The sequence below is a fragment of the Chlorocebus sabaeus genome, chromosome 20, assembly GCF_047675955.1.
Source record: "Chlorocebus sabaeus isolate Y175 chromosome 20, mChlSab1.0.hap1, whole genome shotgun sequence".
In the NCBI taxonomy this organism is placed as follows: Eukaryota; Metazoa; Chordata; class Mammalia; order Primates; family Cercopithecidae; genus Chlorocebus; species Chlorocebus sabaeus.
Window position 1 is genome coordinate 116,038,338 of NC_132923.1, and position 20,707 is coordinate 116,059,044.

The window sequence follows — 20,707 nt, forward strand, 5'->3', positions numbered from 1 at the left end:
AGGCGGGAGGATTACTTGAGCCCAGGAGTTCAAGACCAGCCCAGGCAAAATACTGGGACCCCAACTCTACAAAAAATAGAAAAAAAATCGCTGGGCATGTTGGTACACACCTGTGGTCCTAGCTGCTTAGGAGGCTGAGGTGAGAGGAACACTTGAACTCAAGAGGTCGAGGCTGCAGTGAGCTATGATTGCACCACTGCACTCCAGCCAGGGTGACAGAGTGAGATTCTGTCTCAAAAAAAAAAAAAAAAAAGAAAAAGAAAAAATACCTACAAAATAAAACACAAATCTGATTATATCACATTGCTGCTTAAAACCTGGCCCTGGCTTCCCATTGCTGTGGGGATAAAGACCAAAACCCTTGGTCTGGCCTGTAAGGCCCATCTGCCTGGCTCCTGCCTGCCTCATTTCACACCAGATTCCTCTGTTTTTTCTGCATCCCTCTTACCTTTTACATAAGGTAGGTGATCACGGAATACTTTTCCTTTTAGAGCTTTCATACATGTGTTCTCTCTGCATGAGATGCGTCTACCTGCCCTTCTTCCTACATGCCAACATTCACATTGATTTTTTGAAACTCAGCCTGAATGTTGCTTACTCAGAATATCTTCCTCACACACATCACAAAGTCAGAACCCCAGATTATGGGTCATCTTTGTACTCTTACTTCCCCAGTAAAGCATTTGTACCTATGGTAATTAAATGATTAATTTTGTGGTTTTTGCCATATGTTTCCTTTGATAGAATGTAAGCTCCATGAACCCAGGAATTTTGTCTTAGCCTTGAGTGGGTTCATAGTGTTTTGTGCAAGTTAAACATCAGGAGGAAATACGCATATATTGACACACACGTTTCTAATGAGAGAATGGGAGAAATTCGTCCTTAAGAAAGAAGCATGTTTTGGTACTTTTTCCTGGCATTGTTAAATATACTATTGTTTTGCTGCTGCTTTTTTTTTTGAGACGGAGTCTCACTCTGTTGCCTAGGCTGGAGTACAGTGGCACGATCTCGGCTCACTACATCCTCCGTCCCCTGAGTTCAAACAATTCTTCTGCCTCAGCCTCCCGAGTAGCTGGGATTATAAGTGCCTGCCACCGCGTCCAGCTAATTTTTGTATTTTTAGTAGAGTCGGGGTTTCACCGTCTTGGCCAGACTGGTCTTGAAATCTTAACCTCGTGATCCACCCGCCTCAGCCTCCCAAAGTGCTGGGATTACAGGCATGAGCCACCGTGCCTGGCCTTTGTTTTTTTTCTTAACCTTCATAGTGTTTCTCAGTGGAGGCTATACTTGTTCATCCACATATTTTATATATGTTAAATACATGAGTTATTTATACAGGATTATTATTATTATTATTATTTTTTGAGACGGAGTCTCGCTCTGTCGCCCAGGCTGGAGTGCAGTGGCCGGATCTCAGCTCACTGCAAGCTCCGCCTCCCGGGTTTACGCCGTTCTCCTGCCTCAGCCTCCCGAGTAGCTGGGACTACAGGCGCCCGCCACCTCGCCCGGCTAGTTTTTTGTATTTTTTAGTAAAGACGGGGTTTCACCGTGTTAGCCAGGATGGTCTCGATCTTCTGACCTCGTGATCCGCCCGTCTCGGCCTCCCAAAGTGCTGGGATTACAGGCTTGAGCCACTGCGCCCGGCCTATACAGGATTATTTTAAAGTCATTGAATGGTATTCTTATGATAACAGTAAATCAACTTTTTGCTTATATTTATGTAACTATTTGAAGTCTCTGGCTTTCTCTAAATCAATTATAATAGAGCTCAGCGAATATTTTCTGTAGTGGGCCAGATAGTAAATATTTTAGACTTTGCAACCATATTGTCTCTTTTAGCACTCTTCAATTCTGCCATTGTGGCACAAAAGCAGTTATAGATAATATATAAATGGATGGGTGTTTCTCTTCTAATAACATGTTATTTATGGGCACCAAAATTTGAATTTTGTATAATTTTCATGTTTCAAGAAATACTGTTTATCTCTTGCTTCCCCCGCCAACATTTGAAATTGTAGAAACTTACCTTGTGGGCAGTATAAAATCAGGTATATGGCCCCAGGGGCATAGTTGTTGACTCTTGTCTATAACCACCTCTGTAAGTATTCTATCATTTATGTGATTAAAATAGAAGACAAAATAAGGTGACCCCCTTTCTGGGCAAAACAATGTGCCTTTGTAAAGAAAAATGGGCTGGGCGCGGTGGTTCAAGCCTGTAATCCCAGCACTTTGGGAGGCTGAGACGGGCGGATCACGAGGTCAGGAGATCGAGACCATCCTGGCTAACACGGTGAAACCCCGTCTCTACTAAAAATACAAAAAACTAGCTGAGCGACGTGGCGAGCGCCTGTAGTCCCAGCTACTCGGGAGTCTGAGGCAGGAGAATGGCGTAAACCCAGGAGGCGGAACTTGTAGTGAGCTGAGATCCAGCCACTGCACTCCAGCCTGGGCGGCAGAGCGAGACTCCGTCTCAAAAAAAAAAAAAAAAAAAAAAAAAAAAGGAAAAATGAATTTTAAATTGTGGAAAGAAATATTTAAGAACAATTTTAGATTCTGTTGCCCATTTACTTACTAGGTAAACATTATGTTTTTAAAAAACGAATTCCTCCAGTATGTGGGCCTAAGCTTACCATGATCTCTTGAGGTCAGTACTTTACATTTAGTATATAAATCTTTGAGTAGATTCTAAAGGAGAATTTATAAAGAATTTTTCTCAAACACTATCAGGAATCGACTATCTTACCCTCCCTTAAACTCTTTTCATTCCAGTTTATAAGAGAAACATTTTATTTTTTTCCTTGTACCAATCAGAACCTTGATTTTGAAAAATTTGATGGGGGATTTTACCATTTACATAAATTATAAGCTGTTGCAAAGAGTTGCTAAATGACCCTGACCTTTTAACTCTGACTTCCTTAGCATCTTTATTGAGTTGTTTTATATTTTGATAGCAGTTGCCTTTCCAGAATGATTTTATAAGTTTTCATTCCCACCAATAGTGAATGTGACTAAAATGCAGTGGCTTTGAAATTCCTTAAATATATTCTTAACCATCTAGCTTAGTTTCTTTATATGTATCAAAATGTACACAGCATTGGATGTGATGTTTTATGTCATAGTATTTGGTATGTTTCCTGATTGTTCTGACTTATTGATTAGTAAAGTAGTTCATGATTATTTGAGCTTTGGGAAGATAAGAAACTCCTTTGTAATAGATGGTTTTGTTTGTTTGTTTGTTTGTTTGTTTGTTTGTTTTTTTGGAGACGAAGCCTTGCTCTTGTCACCTAGGCTGGAGTGCAGTGACGCAATCTTGGCTCACTGCACCCTCCAACTCCCGGGTTCAAGCAATTCTCCTGCCTCAGCCTCCCGAGTAGCTGGAATTACAGGCAGCTGCCACCACTCCCAGCTAATTTTTGTGTTTTTGGTAGAGATGGGGTTTCATCATGTTGGCCAGGCTGGTCTCGAACTCCTGACCTCAGGTGATCTGCCTGCCTTGGCCTCCCAGAGTGCTGGGGTTACAGGCATGAGCCACAGTGCCTGCCCTGGTTGAGTTACTTCTTTAGGAGAGAAGAGATGAAATTAGTGGTTAAAATACAATTTGAGAAGATTATCCTAAATTAAAACTAATTCTGAACAAGATTAAAGTATTGAATTCTGGCCGGGCACGGTGGCTTACGCCTGTATTCCCAGCACTTTGGGATGCCAAGGCAGGCGGATCATGTGGTCAGGAGATAAAGACCACCCTGGCCAACATGGTGAAGTCCCGTCTCTACTAAAATACAAAAAACTAGTTGGGTGTGGTGGCACACACCTGTAGCCTCAGCTACTCAGGAAGCTGAGGCAAGGAAATCACTTGAACCTGGGAGGCGGAGGTTTCAGTGAGCCGAGGTTGTGTCACTGCTCTCCTGCCTGGTGACAGAGCAAGACTCCGTCTCAAAAAAAAAAAAGAAAGTATTGAATTACATGTTAATATGTTATGATTTTATTAGTACTGCCGGAGGCTTATAAAATGATGAAGTTGAAGGAGACTGTAGGATCTTTAGTTCTACATTTCACTGCTGTGAAAACTGAGAAGTACTTTCCCAGCATTTTATGGATATATACTTGTGTACTGGATACTTGGATTTCAAATTGTAACTTAAACATATTATCTCATTCCTTTCTTACGACTCTTTATACATAGATTCTTTTTAGGACTTTGTTAATTTTAAAATGTCCATCTTTTATATGATTGAAGGTATTTTAGATGGAAAAATCATTGACTCTAGTAGCCTTTTACTGTCTTAAACATCTTTTTCTGTGAATGCCATTTTGTGACCTACTTTTAGCACTTAACCTGCCCCCCCTTTTTATTTGGTTATTAATTTTCCAGGCGATTGGAGTAGTTAATATTTTTTTCCTTTCAGGTAAATGATACAATTTACAAATCTTTCCTGAGAAATGTGGATAACTGCTTAATGAATGCTAAATAACATGGAGTGTTTCCTTTGTTCCAGATCTGTTTTCAACCTGTAGAACTGAAAAATCGGTATTTTTATTTTTAGCTATGAACCTTTCTTTTGAATTTCAGTAGTGCATTTTTTTTCCCACTGAAACTACGGATCGAGAGTAATTACGGCAGTGCTATTTTCTTTATTTGTCCCTGTGAAAACAGTAACTCTCAATTTTTTTATATAGAAATATAATTTTAGTAGTCTTCATTTAGAAGTAATTGTGGAATATGAACATTTTCACGGTCCAATGAATAGGTGAAAGGATAGCATTTTCACTATTTCTGTCTATTATTCTATACAATCCTTATATACTCAAATATAAATTTCATGTTGTACATTCTGAAAAGCATTGTTACTTAAATGATATCTATCATCCTAAATTGTATGTGTGCATTTCATTTTATATTCCCATTTTAAGTGACACCGACTTGAAAATATTTTTTATGAACTCACACTTTTTAAGTGTCTCTATTTGCCCACACTTACCTACATCTTAATCTCCCCATCCCTACTCCTCAGAAGAAAAAGAAAAATAGAATTGTATAGGAGCTCTACTTTGATAGCACTGATATAATTCATTGTAGGATATTATAGATACCAAAAATATTGACCTTAGATCTCCGAGGAGAGACACTGCTTTGTTTTGTTTCTTGTGTAACCCTCAAATCCTGAATGAATACTTGCCTGGAATGTGATGTAGAATGAGTGTTCATGTCCTGTCTTGTGTAATTCTGTTCCTCTAAGTTGATCAATAGCTGTGATTTTCTCAACCTACCCTGCTTGGATTTTGATGGGCATTTTTCATTCTAATACAATGCCTGAGTGAAAATGAGAGTTTCTTTATATCTCTGAAAAACCCGGTATTTTACTCAAGATTTCTGATTCTGAAAATACCATACTTGACCCAGAACCTATAGACATTTTATGGTGAAATTGCTTTATTATATACTTTCAAAGTATTTCACCTGTATGATTACATGGATGAGTAGCAGGAATCATTTTTCAGTATTGTTTTCTTGAATCTGTAACTGGTTTTCAGTCTCATTACATTTTCTGTTTGTACTGGTTTGCTAGATAATTTATACATGAAGTTGACCAAATCAATTTTGGTCTTTGGGAGAGTGTTAAATTCCCTCTCAGATGTGACATCTATTGTTAGGTTGACAAGTCGGCTTGTCCTTAGAAGGAATACTGGGGAATAAATTGTACTAATGATTGTTGTGCTGTCTTCTCTTGCTGTGGTTAATAGTAATCATTTCTTTTCCTTCCCCTTTTTCTGCTGCCTCTTTCTTTATCTTCCCTGTCTTCCCATGTACTTTTGAATTTATTAAATTGGACTATATATTTTTTCCTTGCTTTACTTTTTTAATTTTGTGATCTCCCGTGCTCTACTGTCTTCCCTACTCGCTTGGGTTCCATGTTGCTAGTTTTTATGTTCGCACGCTCATTATCACCCTTTTTTGTACTTCAAATCCCAGCAGCTGCCCAGCCAGGTCCCTGAGCACAGCCCTGTGGTTTATGGGACTGTGGAGAGCGCTCATCTTGCTGCCAGCACCCCTGTCACTGCAGCTAGCGACCAGAAGCAAGGTTTGTGTATGACTGTTTTCCTCCCTCTTATCTTCAGTCTCTTTTTTATTAATTTCATTGCCCTCAGCATTCAGGAATAAGAGTACAGCATCCAAGGATTATTTAGACACCCACCTTTAAACAAAGCTTTGAGGCAGAAAATTAAAGTATTCTGCCTCTAGGAAACTAAAGTAGGGATAATTGGTAAAATTTTTTCATACATTTGTTTAATCTCTCACTGTTAGTATCTCTATATAGGTAAAAGGTTAGCTGCCTTAAACCGCCCTTTAAAACAAGGTGAGAGGTGGAGGGAGAAATCATAGCATATATTACTTTACAAGAACAATACAGTTTAGCTTATATATTCAGCATGTCCCTAGGTATCTTGCTATTTAAAAAAAAAAAAAAAAGATAAAGCGTTTCTTCTTATAAGACTGGGCTTCTATAGCCACAGTTGGAGATGGATCCAAGTTCAACTCCTGGCTCCATCATGCACTAGTTATTTGATCTATTGAGCCACTGACCTGTGTGTCTCAGTTTCTTCACTTGTAGAATGGAATAAAGACCTACATGCTTGACAGGATTACTGTGGGAACGTGCCTATCACATGAAAAATGCTTAGTAAATTATAGCCATTAATGCTATATTAAGGAATAGTACACTAAGGTCTCTGCTCCTATTGAACTTGAACATGAAGGTGCCAAATGTTTGTTGGAATAAATACTGTGCCTTTGGGAGTATAATAGAAAATGTAAGGGAAATCTCATACCAGGAAGTGGGATATCATAGTCTGTCTTTCCTGCCTAGTTGGATTTTAAGTTGACCTTTGCTAAAATTGAGAGATAATTCTAAACACAGTTCGGGGAAGCAAGTAACTTTGACCTTGCTTTATGTTTCAGATTTCTAAAAATGATTGGATATCATATATGGAAGCCATTTACCTTCTAACTTTCTTGAATTATTCATTCCTCCAAACCATTTGTTTATTCTGTAGCTCTATGGTTAGTATATAGATTTTCTAAAACTTATTGTCTTTTTTTTTTTTTTTTTTTTTTTTGAGACAGAGTCTTGCTCTGTTGCCCAGGCTGGAGTGCAGTGGTGCGGTCTTGACTCACTGCAACCTCCTCCTCCTGGGCTCAAGCTATTCTCCTGCCTCAGCCTCCCGAGTAGCTGGGATTACAGGCATGCACCACCATGCGCAGCTAATTTTTGTATTTTTAGTAGAGACGGGGTTTCACCATGTTGGCCAGGCTGGTCTCAAACTCCTGACCTCAAGTGATCTGCCTGCCTCAGCCTCCCAAAGTGCTGGGATTACAGGCCTGAGACACCATGCCCATACTAAAAATTATCCTTCAAAAAATATTTAGAAGTGGCCCATAAAATCGACATATTTAATATTAAAGGTTTTTGGGTAGACTGCAGGTTAATCACATTTATAAACTTTCTGGAAGATGTACTTCTAATGTATGATTTCAATGAATTTTACATCAAAGATTATGATAATGTGGTTTTATTATAGAAATTTCATTTTCCCCCTGAGTATTGAGAAGCCTGATACTCTTGAACAGACAGGTCCTATATTGTATTTGTTATGTAAGATAGTTTTAAACCAAGAGATAGTCAGTGATCCCTAATCTGGCATGCTTCAAAAAATTACACTGTCAAGAACTTCTTTCAGCAACATTTTGAGTTAAAGGAGAACTCCTGCATGCTTCAAGCGAATTTTTTAAATAGTAAAACCATTTACCTTGCAAAATTACAGGTTGTAGAGACCAAATGTGGAAGTCCACTCGCTACTTTCTTTTTTTTTTTTTTTTTTTTTTTTTGAGACAGAGTCTCGCTTTGTAGCCCAGGCTGGAGTGCAGTGGCCAGATCTCAGCTCACTGCAAGCTCCGCCTCCTGGGTTTACGCCATTCTCCTGCCTCAGCCTCCCGAGTACCTGGGACTACAGGCGCCCGCCACCTCGCCCGGCTAGTTTTTTGTATTTTTTTAGTAGAGACGGGGTTTCACCGTGTTAGCCAGGATGGTCTCGATCTCCTGACCTCGTGATCCGCCCGTCTCGGCCTCCCAAAGTGCTGGGATTACAGGCTTGAGCCACCGCGCCCGGCCCACTCGCTACTTTCAATGACAAAGTAGTTTTGAGTCAAAGTTCAGAATGTTTTTAATCTTAGTGGATAATAATTCTCAGAGTATTTCCCTTCAAAACTTGACTGCGCTTTTGCAAATGTGTAATCCTTTTACTGGTTAGAATTATGCTAAGCATATTGAATACTTCCCATGCAAAGAGGCCTTAAAATTTATCCTCTGTGCAGACTTTCTCTGTAGCTGTGCCAGGATTTTTAAAAAGTTTATCACATACTTTGATGATGATAGTTCTGTCCTTCCTGAAGACAGTATTATTGCATTTGCCATTATTTTGTGAAAAATAATGTTAAAATTTTTAGATTATGAGATCCCTGCATTTTGTCATATTTAGGCCCAGATTTCCAGACAAGGAATGCAGACTTGATTTCCTCTCAGGTTTTTGTTTTTGTTTTGCTTAGTGGAAATTTGAATAACAACATCAACATATCAAACTGGTGCATAATATAGGCTTAATTGGAAAGTATTCAGGTTACCTTGATGAAAAGAAAAACTTGTTGTATTTTAAGTGCATTTCAGAGGTTATAAGTAACTCTCTGGGATTACTATTATCTTCCTTTTAGTACCACCTGTTCACCAGAAAACTAACTCTGTTTCTCTCTCTTTCCCTTTCTCTCACCCTTTCACTCGTTCTCTCTTTTTTTCTTCCTCCCTCCCTCCCTCCCTCCCTCCCTTCCATCCCTCCTTCCCTCCCTCCCTCCCTCCCTCCTTCCTTCCCTCCCTTCTCTCGCTTTCTTTCCTTTCTTTTCTTTTCTTTTCTTTTGTTTTCTTTTCTTTTCTTTTCTTTTCTTTTCTTTTCTTTTCTTTTCTTTTCTTTTCTTTTCTTTTCTTTCTTTCTTTCTTTCTTTCTTTCTTTCTTTCTTTCTTTCTTTCTTTCTTTCTCTTTCACTTGCTCTCTCACTCTCTTGTTCTTTCTTTCATCTCTCTCTTTTTTCTTTCTTGACTGGTCAAACAGTAGCTTTTCTGATTTCATCTATTAGCCTGCCGATATCTAAAATATTACTGTTTTCAGAGTTTTTTTTTTAATTAAATTTATGTAACGTTAGAAAGGGCTTACTATTTTTTCAGAGAAAATGTTTTTTTTTTCTTTACACTGAGGATTTTTTTTTCTTTTTTCTTCTATTTTGAGACAGGGTTTCGTTCTGTCACCCAGGATGGAGTGCAGTGACATGATCATGGCTCACTGCAGCCTCCACCTCCCAGGCTCAAGCAGTCCTCTCACTTCAGCCTCCTGAGTAGCTGGAACTACAGGCGTGAACCACCATGCCCAGCTAGTTTTTGTATTTGTAGAGGCGAGATTTTTCCATGTTGTGTAGGCTGGTCTCAAACACCTGAGTTCAAGTGACCTGTCTGCTATGGCCTCCCAAGGTGCTGGGATTACAGATGGGAGCCACCTCGGCCAGCCAAGGAGTTTTTCAAAATTTCCTTCTTAAATTTAGATTCCTTTTGAAATTAGCATATAAAAGCTGACTTTTTTCAAAGATTGTTATATTACTCCCAGAGTCTCTACATTTTGTAGTCAGATTGTTTTTTTCTTTCTCAATAGAAATGTCATTACTGAGAGTTTGTACTCAGTTACAGAATCTCCTGTTAACTCTAAAGTCTCCCTCCTGCTTGATTGACTTAAGTACTTCTGTTCCCATAAGCCTCCCCTTTCCTCCACAAAGTTGGAAGAATGTGGGCTTTGAAATCATTCTCAGGCTTGAGCACTTGCTACTTAACATGACCTTGGGCCTATGACTGATCTCTAAAACCCTCAGTTTCCTTATCTGTAAAACAGGCAAATAATAATTTCTACCCTAATGGTGGTTGTGAGAATTAAAAGGGACAATGTATGTATGGTATTTGACCCAGTTCCTGGCACATAGTAAGTGCTTAACAAATGTTAGCTGCCATTATTAAGCTTCTGGTTTACAGAGTTTTTGACATGAAACAGCTAGAATATTTACACGAAGGCCAAGGTTCCAGACAAATCTACCATTTTACCTTTGTTTGACACCTTATGAAGACATAGCGAATACTTCACATTGGTTTGTAGAGAGAACAACTGTTGAATTAATTAAAATTTTTGCTTGGTATGGATAGTACACAGCTGAAATGATTGCTGTTTACTGAGTGAGAAAGAAAATTAAATCCATTGTATTGAGGATATGATATGGATAATTAAACGAGTTAGTTGGTGCCTTAGTCTTAATCTTAGTGCCTGTTGAAAGCACCTAGTGTGTTCAGTGAATGGTATTCTGTTTGTAATTCAACCATTCATAGCAGTGTTGTTCATTTGGGACTCTGTTGGCATTTAGACCTATTTTTGTCAAGTGAGACTGTACCTCAAATTGCAGGATGCTCAGTATTCCTCTCTGTGCCTATTAAATGACAATAGCATTTCTGTCATTGAGAGACTTGTGACAACCAAAAGACATCCTTGTCTTGGTCATTGATTCCACCACCATATGAGAATGAAAGGGAGCAATTTTATTCTTCTTAAAATTTGACACTCCTTATGGAAACTACAGATAAGCAAAATGAGAAAGTATGTGTCTGATTACTCAGCACCATTATTAATAAACTGATTTTCCCCTATGCACATATGTTAGTACTAAGTATTTTTTTAAGTTACCAAATTGGGTTCTACATACAGTTTTGTACCCTGCTTAAAAAAAATAAAATAAACGTTCTTGCCAGATGCGGTGGCTCATGCCTGTAATCTAAGCACTTTGGGAGGACGAGGCAGGAGGATTGCTTGAGCTCAAGAGTTCAAGACCAGCTGAGTAATATAGCAAGACCCCGTCTCTACAAAAAATAAAAATATTAGCCAGGTATGGTGGCTCGTACGTGTGGTCTCAGATACTTGGGAGGCTGAGGTAGGAGGATTGCTTGAGACTGGAGGTTGCAGTGAGCTGAGATCACACCACTGCACTCCAGCCTAGGCGACAGAGCAAGACTGTCTCGAAACAGAACAAAACATATATTTTATTACAAAAAACTTTCCATATCATTAAATACTCTTTTAAAAACCTATATTAAATATTGCATGTATGCCATTATATGCCCAGACCATCATTTCTTTAATAAAATCTCTATTGTTGAACATTTAATTGATTTCCTTTTTTGTCCTTTTTTCTTGCATTATAATATAAATAGTGTTGCCTTAAATATTCTAGACATCTGTCTTTGCTACCCCTTTCATGATTATTAGAAAAATTCTTAAAGTTGAAATTCCTACAAATTCTTAAAGATGGCCAAACTCTTTATAGTAGAAGTCTTTAGAGGGATAAAATAAGTGTTGTTTTTTGTTTTGTTTTGTTTTTTGTTTTTGTTTTTTTTTTTTTTTTGAGACGGAGTCTCGCTCAGTCGCCCAGGCTGGAGTGCAGTGGCGTGATCTCGCCTCACTGCAAGCTCCGCCTCCCGGGTTCAGGCCATTCTCCTGCCTCAGCCTCCCGAGTAGCTGGGACTACAGGCGCCCGCCACCTCGCCTGGCTGATTTGTTGCATTTTTAGTAGAGACGGGTTTTCACCATGTTAGCCAGGATGGTCTCCATCTCCTGACCTCGTGATCTGCCCGCCTCGGCCTCCCAAAGTGCTGGGATTACAGGCGTGAGCCACCGCGCCCGGCCTTGTTTCGTTTTTTTAATTTAGCTCTACTGTGTTTTCAGCTTTCTGTATGAAAGCTTTAATTAGTGGGTTAAAGGACTTTTATTTTAGAATGAAGAACTCATAATTTTTTTGTTTTGTTTTGTTTTGTTTGAGATAGAGTCTCCCTCTACTGTATCACTCAGACTGAAGTACAGTGGTGCGATGACAGCTCACTGCAGCCTCAACCTCATGGGCTCAGGTGGTCCTCTTACCTTGGCCTCCTGCGTACCTGGGACCGTGAATGCACACCACCATGCCCAGCTTGTAGAAATGAGGTCTTGTAGTTTGAGACCTCCTGGGCTCAAGTGATCTTCCCCCTTGGCCTCCCAAAGTGCTGGGATTTACAGGCATGAGCTCACTGTGCCTGGCCTAATTTTTTCAATACTAGATTTTTCTGAAGAGTGTATACAAGTTTATCAGTTGTAGGTCTACTTTTGTTTGATTTTTTACTATCAGAAATTGTTTCCCAACATTAATAATTGAATTGACATACTCTTATTAGATATTTAATGTGAGAATCAATCTCTCTCTGTCTCTCTCTCCCCATCCTTCCTCCCCTCCCTTTCCCTCCCCCCCTCCCTTTCCCTCCCTCCCTCTCTTTCCCCCTTCCCTCCCTCCCCCTCCCCCCTTTCCCTCTCCCTCTCTCCCACTCCCACTCTCCCCTTCTCCCCACTTTTCCTTTCCCTTTTTCATTTTGAGACAACATCTTGCTCTATTGCCCAGGTTGGAGTGCAGTGGCATGATCACAGCTTGCTGCAGCCTCATCCTCCTGGGCTCAAACGATCCTTCCATCTTGGCCTCCCGAGTAGCTGGGTCTACAGGTCTGCGCCACCTCACCTGGCTAATCTTTTTATTTTTTGTAGACACAAGGTCTCACTATGTTGCCGAGGCTTATTGCAAATTCCTAGGCTCAAGAGATCCTCCCGTCTCAGCCTCTTAAAGTACTAAGATTACAGACGAGCCATCACACCCTGCCCTGTTTTGAAATTTACTTCATCTAGGTTTCAGTCAGTGGTCATAAAGGGTGTTATTCTGATAAGCTTTCACAGTGGCATTATGTAATCTGGATGACTTATTTAGCAGTTACTCCAGTGAGCTGGAAATTATTTTCATCAAAGATATTTTGATAAATACATGTTTGTATTTATGTATTATGTATGGCGTGTTCCATCTAGAATGAACACACACATGCGCGCGCGCGCACACACACGCGCGCACAAAATAAACACATGTTTTCCAGAAATACTTTTGTCTGTTGCCCTGTCAACTTAGTCTGAGGGATTTGGCAGTGAGAGCCTATTGATTCTATCTCATCACTACAGTAACTAAGAAAAGTCCAATTTTAGAAGCACCAGCTTCTGTGCCTATAAATAAAAGTATATTTTAAGGCTAATAACTGTCATTACAGTGAATGAATTAATAATATCTTAATGATAGTATTTACTACCTGTTTATCTGACAAACAATGCATATTTGCTTTCACATAATTGCAGTTTATTGTAAAGACTCACTTTCATTGATGCATAAAAAATCCTGTTGGAGAAAGTAAAGTCTCATTTTAGGTTGTCTTTTAGTAGTGCTTGAAACTTTTATTGTCATTTGATAAACATACTCATGAGTATATGTTTTTCCATGGAGCCTATTTATTGTGCTAAGGAAGCACAAGGCTGGAAGCCAGTGTAAATCTCCTTTGGTTTCCTCCACTCAGGGATGAATCACATATCAATTTACCTGGAATTTATTAATAAAAATGTGGAAATTATTATTAATTATTGTTCCTTGTATTTTTCTGGTACCCTCATTATGATGACCAGTTTCTTCTCTCTCTCTGTCTCCTTCTCTCTATATATACATAGATGCATTTTTGTATATCAAACTATTTCATACTATTAAATACTAGTACTTTCATACTATATATATATTGTTTTCTTTTTCATTGGATTTATTTGTGTATTAACTTTGTTTTTACCTTAATTGTTTTACATGTCAAGACACAAGATAAATTTTGTTATTTTTATTTTGTCTAGAGATGGGATCTCGTTCGGTCACCCAGGCTGGAGTGCAGTGATGCATTCGTAGCTCACTGCAACCTCAATCTCCTGGGCTCAAGTGATCCTCCCACCTCAGCCTTTTGAGTAGTTGGGATTACGGGCGTATTCCACCAAGCCCAGCAATTTCCATTTTTATACCTTACATTATTTCTGGTTATATACTTCTGTTGAGAATTGAAGGGTAAATTAATTTATAAACTGATTTTTATCAGTTACTGAGAATAGTTTGATTTCACTGATAATAAATTTTATTACATAAAATGTGATGCTTTGTCTTGAATTTTTATATAAGTAATGCTTTTTAAAATAAAAATTACCTCCCCAAACACGAAAATATATAGAATAAAAAATAACATCAGTCCCTTTATAATAATTTAATTTTTAATTGTTTGCCCTTGTACTGTTCTGCCACTATAATATATCCCTGGAAAAAAATTTTTTTAGGGAACAAGAGATGGTAGAAATTAAGGTTTTCCTACCTTAAAGAAAAGCCTCACTCCGAAACCAAGAATGGTTTAGCCTCAGTTTTGATGAGCTTTTCAGTTGTGTTCTTAAAATAATTATTTGGTGAATAGATTCCTTCTCTTACTCCAAAATAGACTTTATGTATTGGATACCAAATAAGTAATAGGTTTAAGTAAAAAACAAAGAAAGAAAAGAGACAATGTTTTTGGCACACCAGAATAAGTCTAATATATTGGTCTCTATTCTGCTGCCTGTAATTTAGGGTAAGAGATTGAAAGAATTGGCCCAAGGCAATATATAGTCTCTGATCCAAGAATTATTCTTAAAACTTATTTTTTTCTTCCCCAGAGGAGAAGCCAAAACCAGATCCAGTGTTAAAGTCTCCTTCCCCAGTCCTTAGGCTAGTCCTCAGTGGAGAGAAGAAAGAACAAGAAGGCCAGACATCTGAAACTACTGCAATAGTATCCATAGCAGAGCTTCCTCTGCCTCCATCACCTACCACTGTTTCTTCTATTGCTCGAAGTACGATTGCTTCCCCCACCTCTTCTGCTCTCAGTAGCCAACCAATATTCACCACTGCTATAGATGACAGATGTGAACTCTCATCCTCAAGAGAAGACACAGTTCCTGTACCCAGCCTCACATCTTGCACAGAAACATCAGACCCTTTACCAACAAATGAAAATGATGGTGATATATGCAAGAAACCCTGTAGTGTAGCACCTAATGATATTCCACTGATTTCTAGTACTACCCTAATTAATGAAATAAATGGAGTTAGTGAAAAATTACCAGCCACGGAGAGCACTGTGGAAATAGTAAAACAGGAAGTATTGCCATTGACTCTTGAATTGGAGATTCTCGAAAATCCCCCAGAAGAAATGAAACTGGAGTGTATCCCAACTCCCATCACCCCTTCCACAGTTCCTTCCTTTACTCCAACTTCTCCAACTCCTCCAACTTCTCCTCCTCCCACTCCAGTCATTGTTCCTGCTGCCGCCACTACTGTTAGTTCTCCGAGTGCTGCCATCACAGTCCAGAGAGTCCTAGAGGAGGACGAGAGTATAAGAACTTGCCTTAGTGAAGATGCAAAAGAGATTCAAAACAAAATAGAGGTAGAAGCAGATGGGCAAACAGAAGAGATTCTGGATTCTCAAAACTTAAATTCAAGAAGGAGCCCTGTCCCAGGTAAGCCATTCTGCCATTAATCTCATGCTTGCTGAACATGAAGAAGAGGCAGTGTTTGAGTTATTTTTTAATTGGCTACTTTCCTTGACTTCCAGAAACATCGAATGAATGCTGAAATTCCTAGTCTGGTTTCTTCAGTGGTGTGTTTGTGTTTTAGTACAACCTGCAAAAGAGTTACTCCATTGTCTAAAAATGCAAATGAGAATTTCCAAATATACAAAATGCCTCCAAGGTATATGTCATGAAACATGTTGGGTTTTATTGTTGTTGTTGTTGCTGTTGCCTCATTCATATGAATCAGTTTCTCAATGCTTAATTTTGCTGCTTTGGGGCTAGAAAACAATCAAAACCAGGATGGTCTATAGTCCCTAATTCTGTCTTCCCAGAATTTTAAAACCCAGTCAATCCTAAACTTAAAGGAACTCCTCTATGCATGACCTTTTTTTAAATCTTGGATGTAGGACGATAGCAATCAGAACATCAAAGGTTTATAACTATTTTTGAAAATATAATGCTCTTGTTGATTCACTTGCAGGTAAGCTTAATGTTCTCTCACTTGGCCTTTTGAAACCGTTTTATTTTTTGTGTACAGTTTTACCTGGTCAGTAATATCCTTGGAGTATTATAGTCTTCCCAGTTCAAATTATTTGTTTTTAAAGTAGCATCACCTGGGACCTTAGGAACTAACCATTGGGTTATTGTAAGTTTAATCAAAAGTTATCTGAGGCTTATCAGCTATTCTCAGTTAGCCCTTAGGAATATTGAAGTTTTGGCTTTGAACAATTCAGCATAGCCTATCTTCTTCAACATTGTCCTTTGCTATATAATTTCCTTTCTCTATGCCTGTCAGATTAAGTAATGCATATGTAAATTGGGCTTTTTGATAAATGAGTGCTCCTCCAGCAGTTGATTCTTGACATGCAGTGAGTAGGTTTTGGTCACCAACGTCCTCAGTATTTTGTCTATTTTGAGGTGTGTAATAAGGAAATTTGACAAACCCAAAAACTGATCCCTACTTTTTAGATGTGGCTTTTCTACCCCGCTTTGTTCTTGAGACAATTTCCTCATCAGTGTCTGTAAGAGGTGTCTAGCCTCTTGGAACTGTAGAACATCTTGTAGAACACTGTGAGCCGGGGCAGAAAAGAAAACAATGCAAGGCAATTGGAACAGTGAGAAATTTGTCATAAGTCTTTGTAAATTACCTGTTTCTTCAACTGTCTGTCTTCCATTGACATCAGTATTCATAGTGCCATCACAAACAGTGGACCTTTTTCCTTGGTGGAGAGATGACCTTAGACCTTGTTTTGTCAGTTAGAGAAACAACCATGGGGCCGGGCGTAGCGGATCATGCCTGTAATCCCTGCACTTTGGGAGGCCAAGGTGGGTGGATTGTCTGAGCTCAGGAGTTCGAGACCAGTCTGGGCAACACGGTGAAACCCCGTCTCCACTGAAATACAAAAAAAAAGCCAGGCGTGGCGGTGTGGGCCTGTATTCCCAGATACTTGGGAGGCTGAGGCAGGATAATTGCTTCAATCTGGGAGGCAGAGGTTGCAGTGAGCCAAGATCGTGCCACCGCACTCTAGCCTGGGCAACAGATGGAGACTCCATCTCAAAAAAAAAAAAAGAAAACAACCTTGGTTTTGGTGTGGCTATAGGTCAATGCCCTCCAAAGAACACCTGTTTGTTGGAGAACAGTTGTTTGTTTGACACTTCATTGTTCATTTTCATTTGCAGTGATATGATAGTTACAAAAATGAGAGAAACTAATGAACAAAAAAGTTTTTAAAATGTAAAAACAAAAACAAAACACTCATAGGAAATATAAGTTGAAGATACAAACCATACCTCAGAATTGAAGTAAGTGTAAAGTGAAAAGACCATGCATCAAAATCGTACTTCACTCATTTCTGACATTTATGCTTTTTTAAAAATCAGTTTGCCACTTAGATGGCCTGATATTGCAAGACAGTGCCCAGGGATGGATGGGCAAACAGACTTTTGGTTTAAATAATGTTCATACCATGGTACATTTGTTTGAAATGCAGCTCCTCTCAATATTAGTATTGTGATCACCAGCACCTTAATCAAAGAGTATAGATTCTTCAGTGGTAATCCAGAGAGCACTTAGAAAAGAAAGAACTGTTGTTTTCATGACTTGGAGTGACATAGAGGTTGGTGATGTTGGGAGGTAAAGTTTCTTGGCATTTTTCTAGTCTCATGATTTTTTAACCTATGTGTTTAAGGGAACTACAAGTTTTATAATTTCCTTTTACATCTTAATTGTCTTAATAGTCTTCGAAATCCAACAGTAAATGAGCTTCAAGAACCCCTGCAACTCTAGCCTTTTTTTTTTTTTTTTAACCTTTTTTTTTTTTTTTTTTTTAAGATGGAGTCTCGCTCTGTCACCCAGGCTGGAGTGCAGTGGCGCCATCTCAGCTCACTGCAGCCTCCAGCTTCCAGGTTCAAGCAGTTGTGCCTCAGCTTCCTGAGTAGCTGGGATTACAGGCGTGCACCACCATGCCTGGCTAATTTTTGTATTTTTAGTAGAGATGGGGTTTTCACCATGTTGGTCAGGCTGGTCTTGAACTACTGACCTTGTGATCAGCCTGCCTCAGCCTCCCAAAGTGCTGGGATTACAGGCGTGAACCACCGTGCCCGACCAGCAGTTTAAAAAATATAACTTTTTAAATTATAAAGCCTCAGAAGCATTTCTGGCCCATTCATTTCTGTCTCAATATTTTTTAATGGGTTTGTCACAGAAGTTAACAATGAAAATTAAAATTACCTCCAGTCTTTAAGTATATCCAACTGACGTGGTCATATGCTTAATGACTGCAATTTATTTATACTTATTCACTTAATATTCACTTATTACACCTTGTTTACTTTGAGAAGTTAATAAATCATAACAGCCATTTACTTTGAGAAGTTAATAAATCATGACAGCCGTTTACTTTGAGAAGTTAATAAATCATAACACCACAATAGTCTGGTTTGCATATGAGTCTTTTGGTGGTGACTTTTGAGAATAGTTTTTACTTGTCTCTGCTTGAAGATGAAACACCTCAAAGCTGACTTCAGAAACCTGATACATAAATAACATTTATATCAGTTGGTATAGAGATAGTTGGTTAAAGCAGGAAAGTCATAACATAAGGGATATGGTATCTTTTAGTTCTGCTGCAAAACATTTTCTTGTAACTATTCTAGATCATATTTCTGAATGAATAAAAATGCACCAGTTGAGGCCAGGCATGGTGGCTCACGCTTGTAATCCCAGCACTTTGGGAGGCCAAGGAGGGTGGATCACCTGAGGTCAGGAGTTCTGGACCAGCCTGGCCAAAATGGTGAAACCCCATCTCTACTGAAAATACAAAAATTACCCCAGTGTGCTGGTGTGCCTATAATCCCAGCTACTCTGGCGGCTGAGGTGGGACAATTGCTTGAACTTGGGAGACGGAAGCTGCAGTGATCTGAGATTGCACCACTTCACTCCAGCCTAGGCAACTGAGCAAGACCCCGTCTAAAAAAAAAAAAAAAAAAAAGGATCAGTTGTTTTCGGACTGAAGAACAAGCTCTGTAAAATTAGAATTTGGTGTGTATATATCTTCAGTGTACTCTGAAAAGCCTCAGCTGTTGGCCACACTTTTAATATCTCCATCACTTCAATAATTAAATGCATAAAACTAGATGTTACTTGGATGATTTATTGAAGTCTTGGGAATTTTTATTGTTTATTCTGTATATCTGGTGGGGGGAAAAAGGAGTGTTTTGAACTTGTGGGAAAGCATTCCCCATTAATCATCTAGGAGTTCGTTTTCTACAGTTTTAGCAATATATATGATGTATAGTATGTAACATTAACTTTCCCACTTTTTAAAAGAATCATGACTTTTTTATTTTATTATTTTTATCTGTATCAGATATAAAACCATTATTTAAATTTTCTTAGGCAGAGGGAGATTTCTAATTTTTCTGTTTATTTTGTGGTTTTTTTGGCTCTTGCTCATAGTACATTTTTAATGTATATTTTGTAAGTTTGTTTTATGAACTTACCCAGATAAATTTTCCTGGATGTAGATTGATGGCAACTTATTCTAAAACAGATTTGTGTTTACTTTATCTGCTACATGTCTTGGGGAAAGCATTTGCTGGAACTAAATCTAGGTTTAATGTTTGTTGGAACTAAATCTGGGTTTAGTGTCCTAGAGGTACAATTCTATCCCAAAGTCTAAGGACAGCCATACCCTATGGCATGGATACTAATTTTCAGGGGTAACAGCAATCTTCTCTCCATCCAGCTGAAACAACATGCTTTCTCATCATCACTGTGTTGGTTCAGTGGTTTATTCCCTCTCTCTTTTTTAAGCTATATTTTCACTGAGCATGTCACCCATTTAGGAGTCTCAGAGCTTTATGTGAGTATCTCAGTTCCAAGTTCCTACTTTGCAGTGATCCAAGATCTCTCTTTTCTTATAGGTGTTAAAGATACAAATTCCTTGGTTATAGAGACTGGCACACCCTCCTATACCCTTAGGAATGTAAGGATGACATCATCCACTGACCTGTAGTTTACCTTATATTCTCGTAAGCGCAGCTAAGGATGTAGGAGGGTTTCCAGATTCTATAGGACATAAGATGGTAAGTTTATTTCTCAAATGGAGATACAACTGTATGTTTTGGTAATGTTAGCAAAATACTGATCTGTGTAGCCAATCAAGTTGCCGCTTTCTCTTTTAGTTTAGACTTACTGAACTGTAAAGGGAACATACTTCAGTGCAATGAAAATATTTTAATAACAGCACTTGCTTTACTCTCAACTGTGAGAGTATTCAGAATACTTTCAAATAAATAAACATAGCAAACATAAAACCAGAGATATAAAAGTCTATCAGTTTTTCTAGATTAAACTAAAAATGACTAATCTTTTAAATAATAAAATTTATTCTAATCTTTGCTCTACTTACATATTCTAAAACATATTTGAAATATCTCTGGAAGATTTAGTTGCTGGGGCCAAAAGCAGATCGCCAATGGTTTGAGTGTCCCATTGGCCTAAACACTATACTACTGTGCATCCTTATAATTTAGCTTCTACAGAAACGTGTTCTGGAAACATGGGAACAGGACTCTTTACACATTTCTGGTTCTTTGTCATCTACCAAAACCA

At 38.6% G+C, this 20,707-nt stretch overlaps 1 protein-coding gene across 26 annotated transcripts in view; it reads left to right on the plus strand.

Moving 5' to 3' along the window:
- Window positions 1-20,707, plus strand: part of EIF4G3 (eukaryotic translation initiation factor 4 gamma 3) — a 373,903-nt gene that overhangs the window by 230,304 nt on the left and 122,892 nt on the right. For 16 of the 26 annotated variants that reach the window (XM_073007734.1, XM_073007738.1, XM_037999538.2 and 13 more), the window contains 2 exons: window positions 5,972-6,080; window positions 14,698-15,537. In XM_073007734.1, the coding sequence (XP_072863835.1) occupies window positions 5,972-6,080; window positions 14,698-15,537 (949 nt within the window). The remainder of the gene's footprint in view (window positions 1-5,971; window positions 6,081-14,697; window positions 15,538-20,707) is intronic. The other 10 variants (XM_073007735.1, XM_037999569.2, XM_073007740.1 and 7 more) reach the window with 1 other exon arrangement.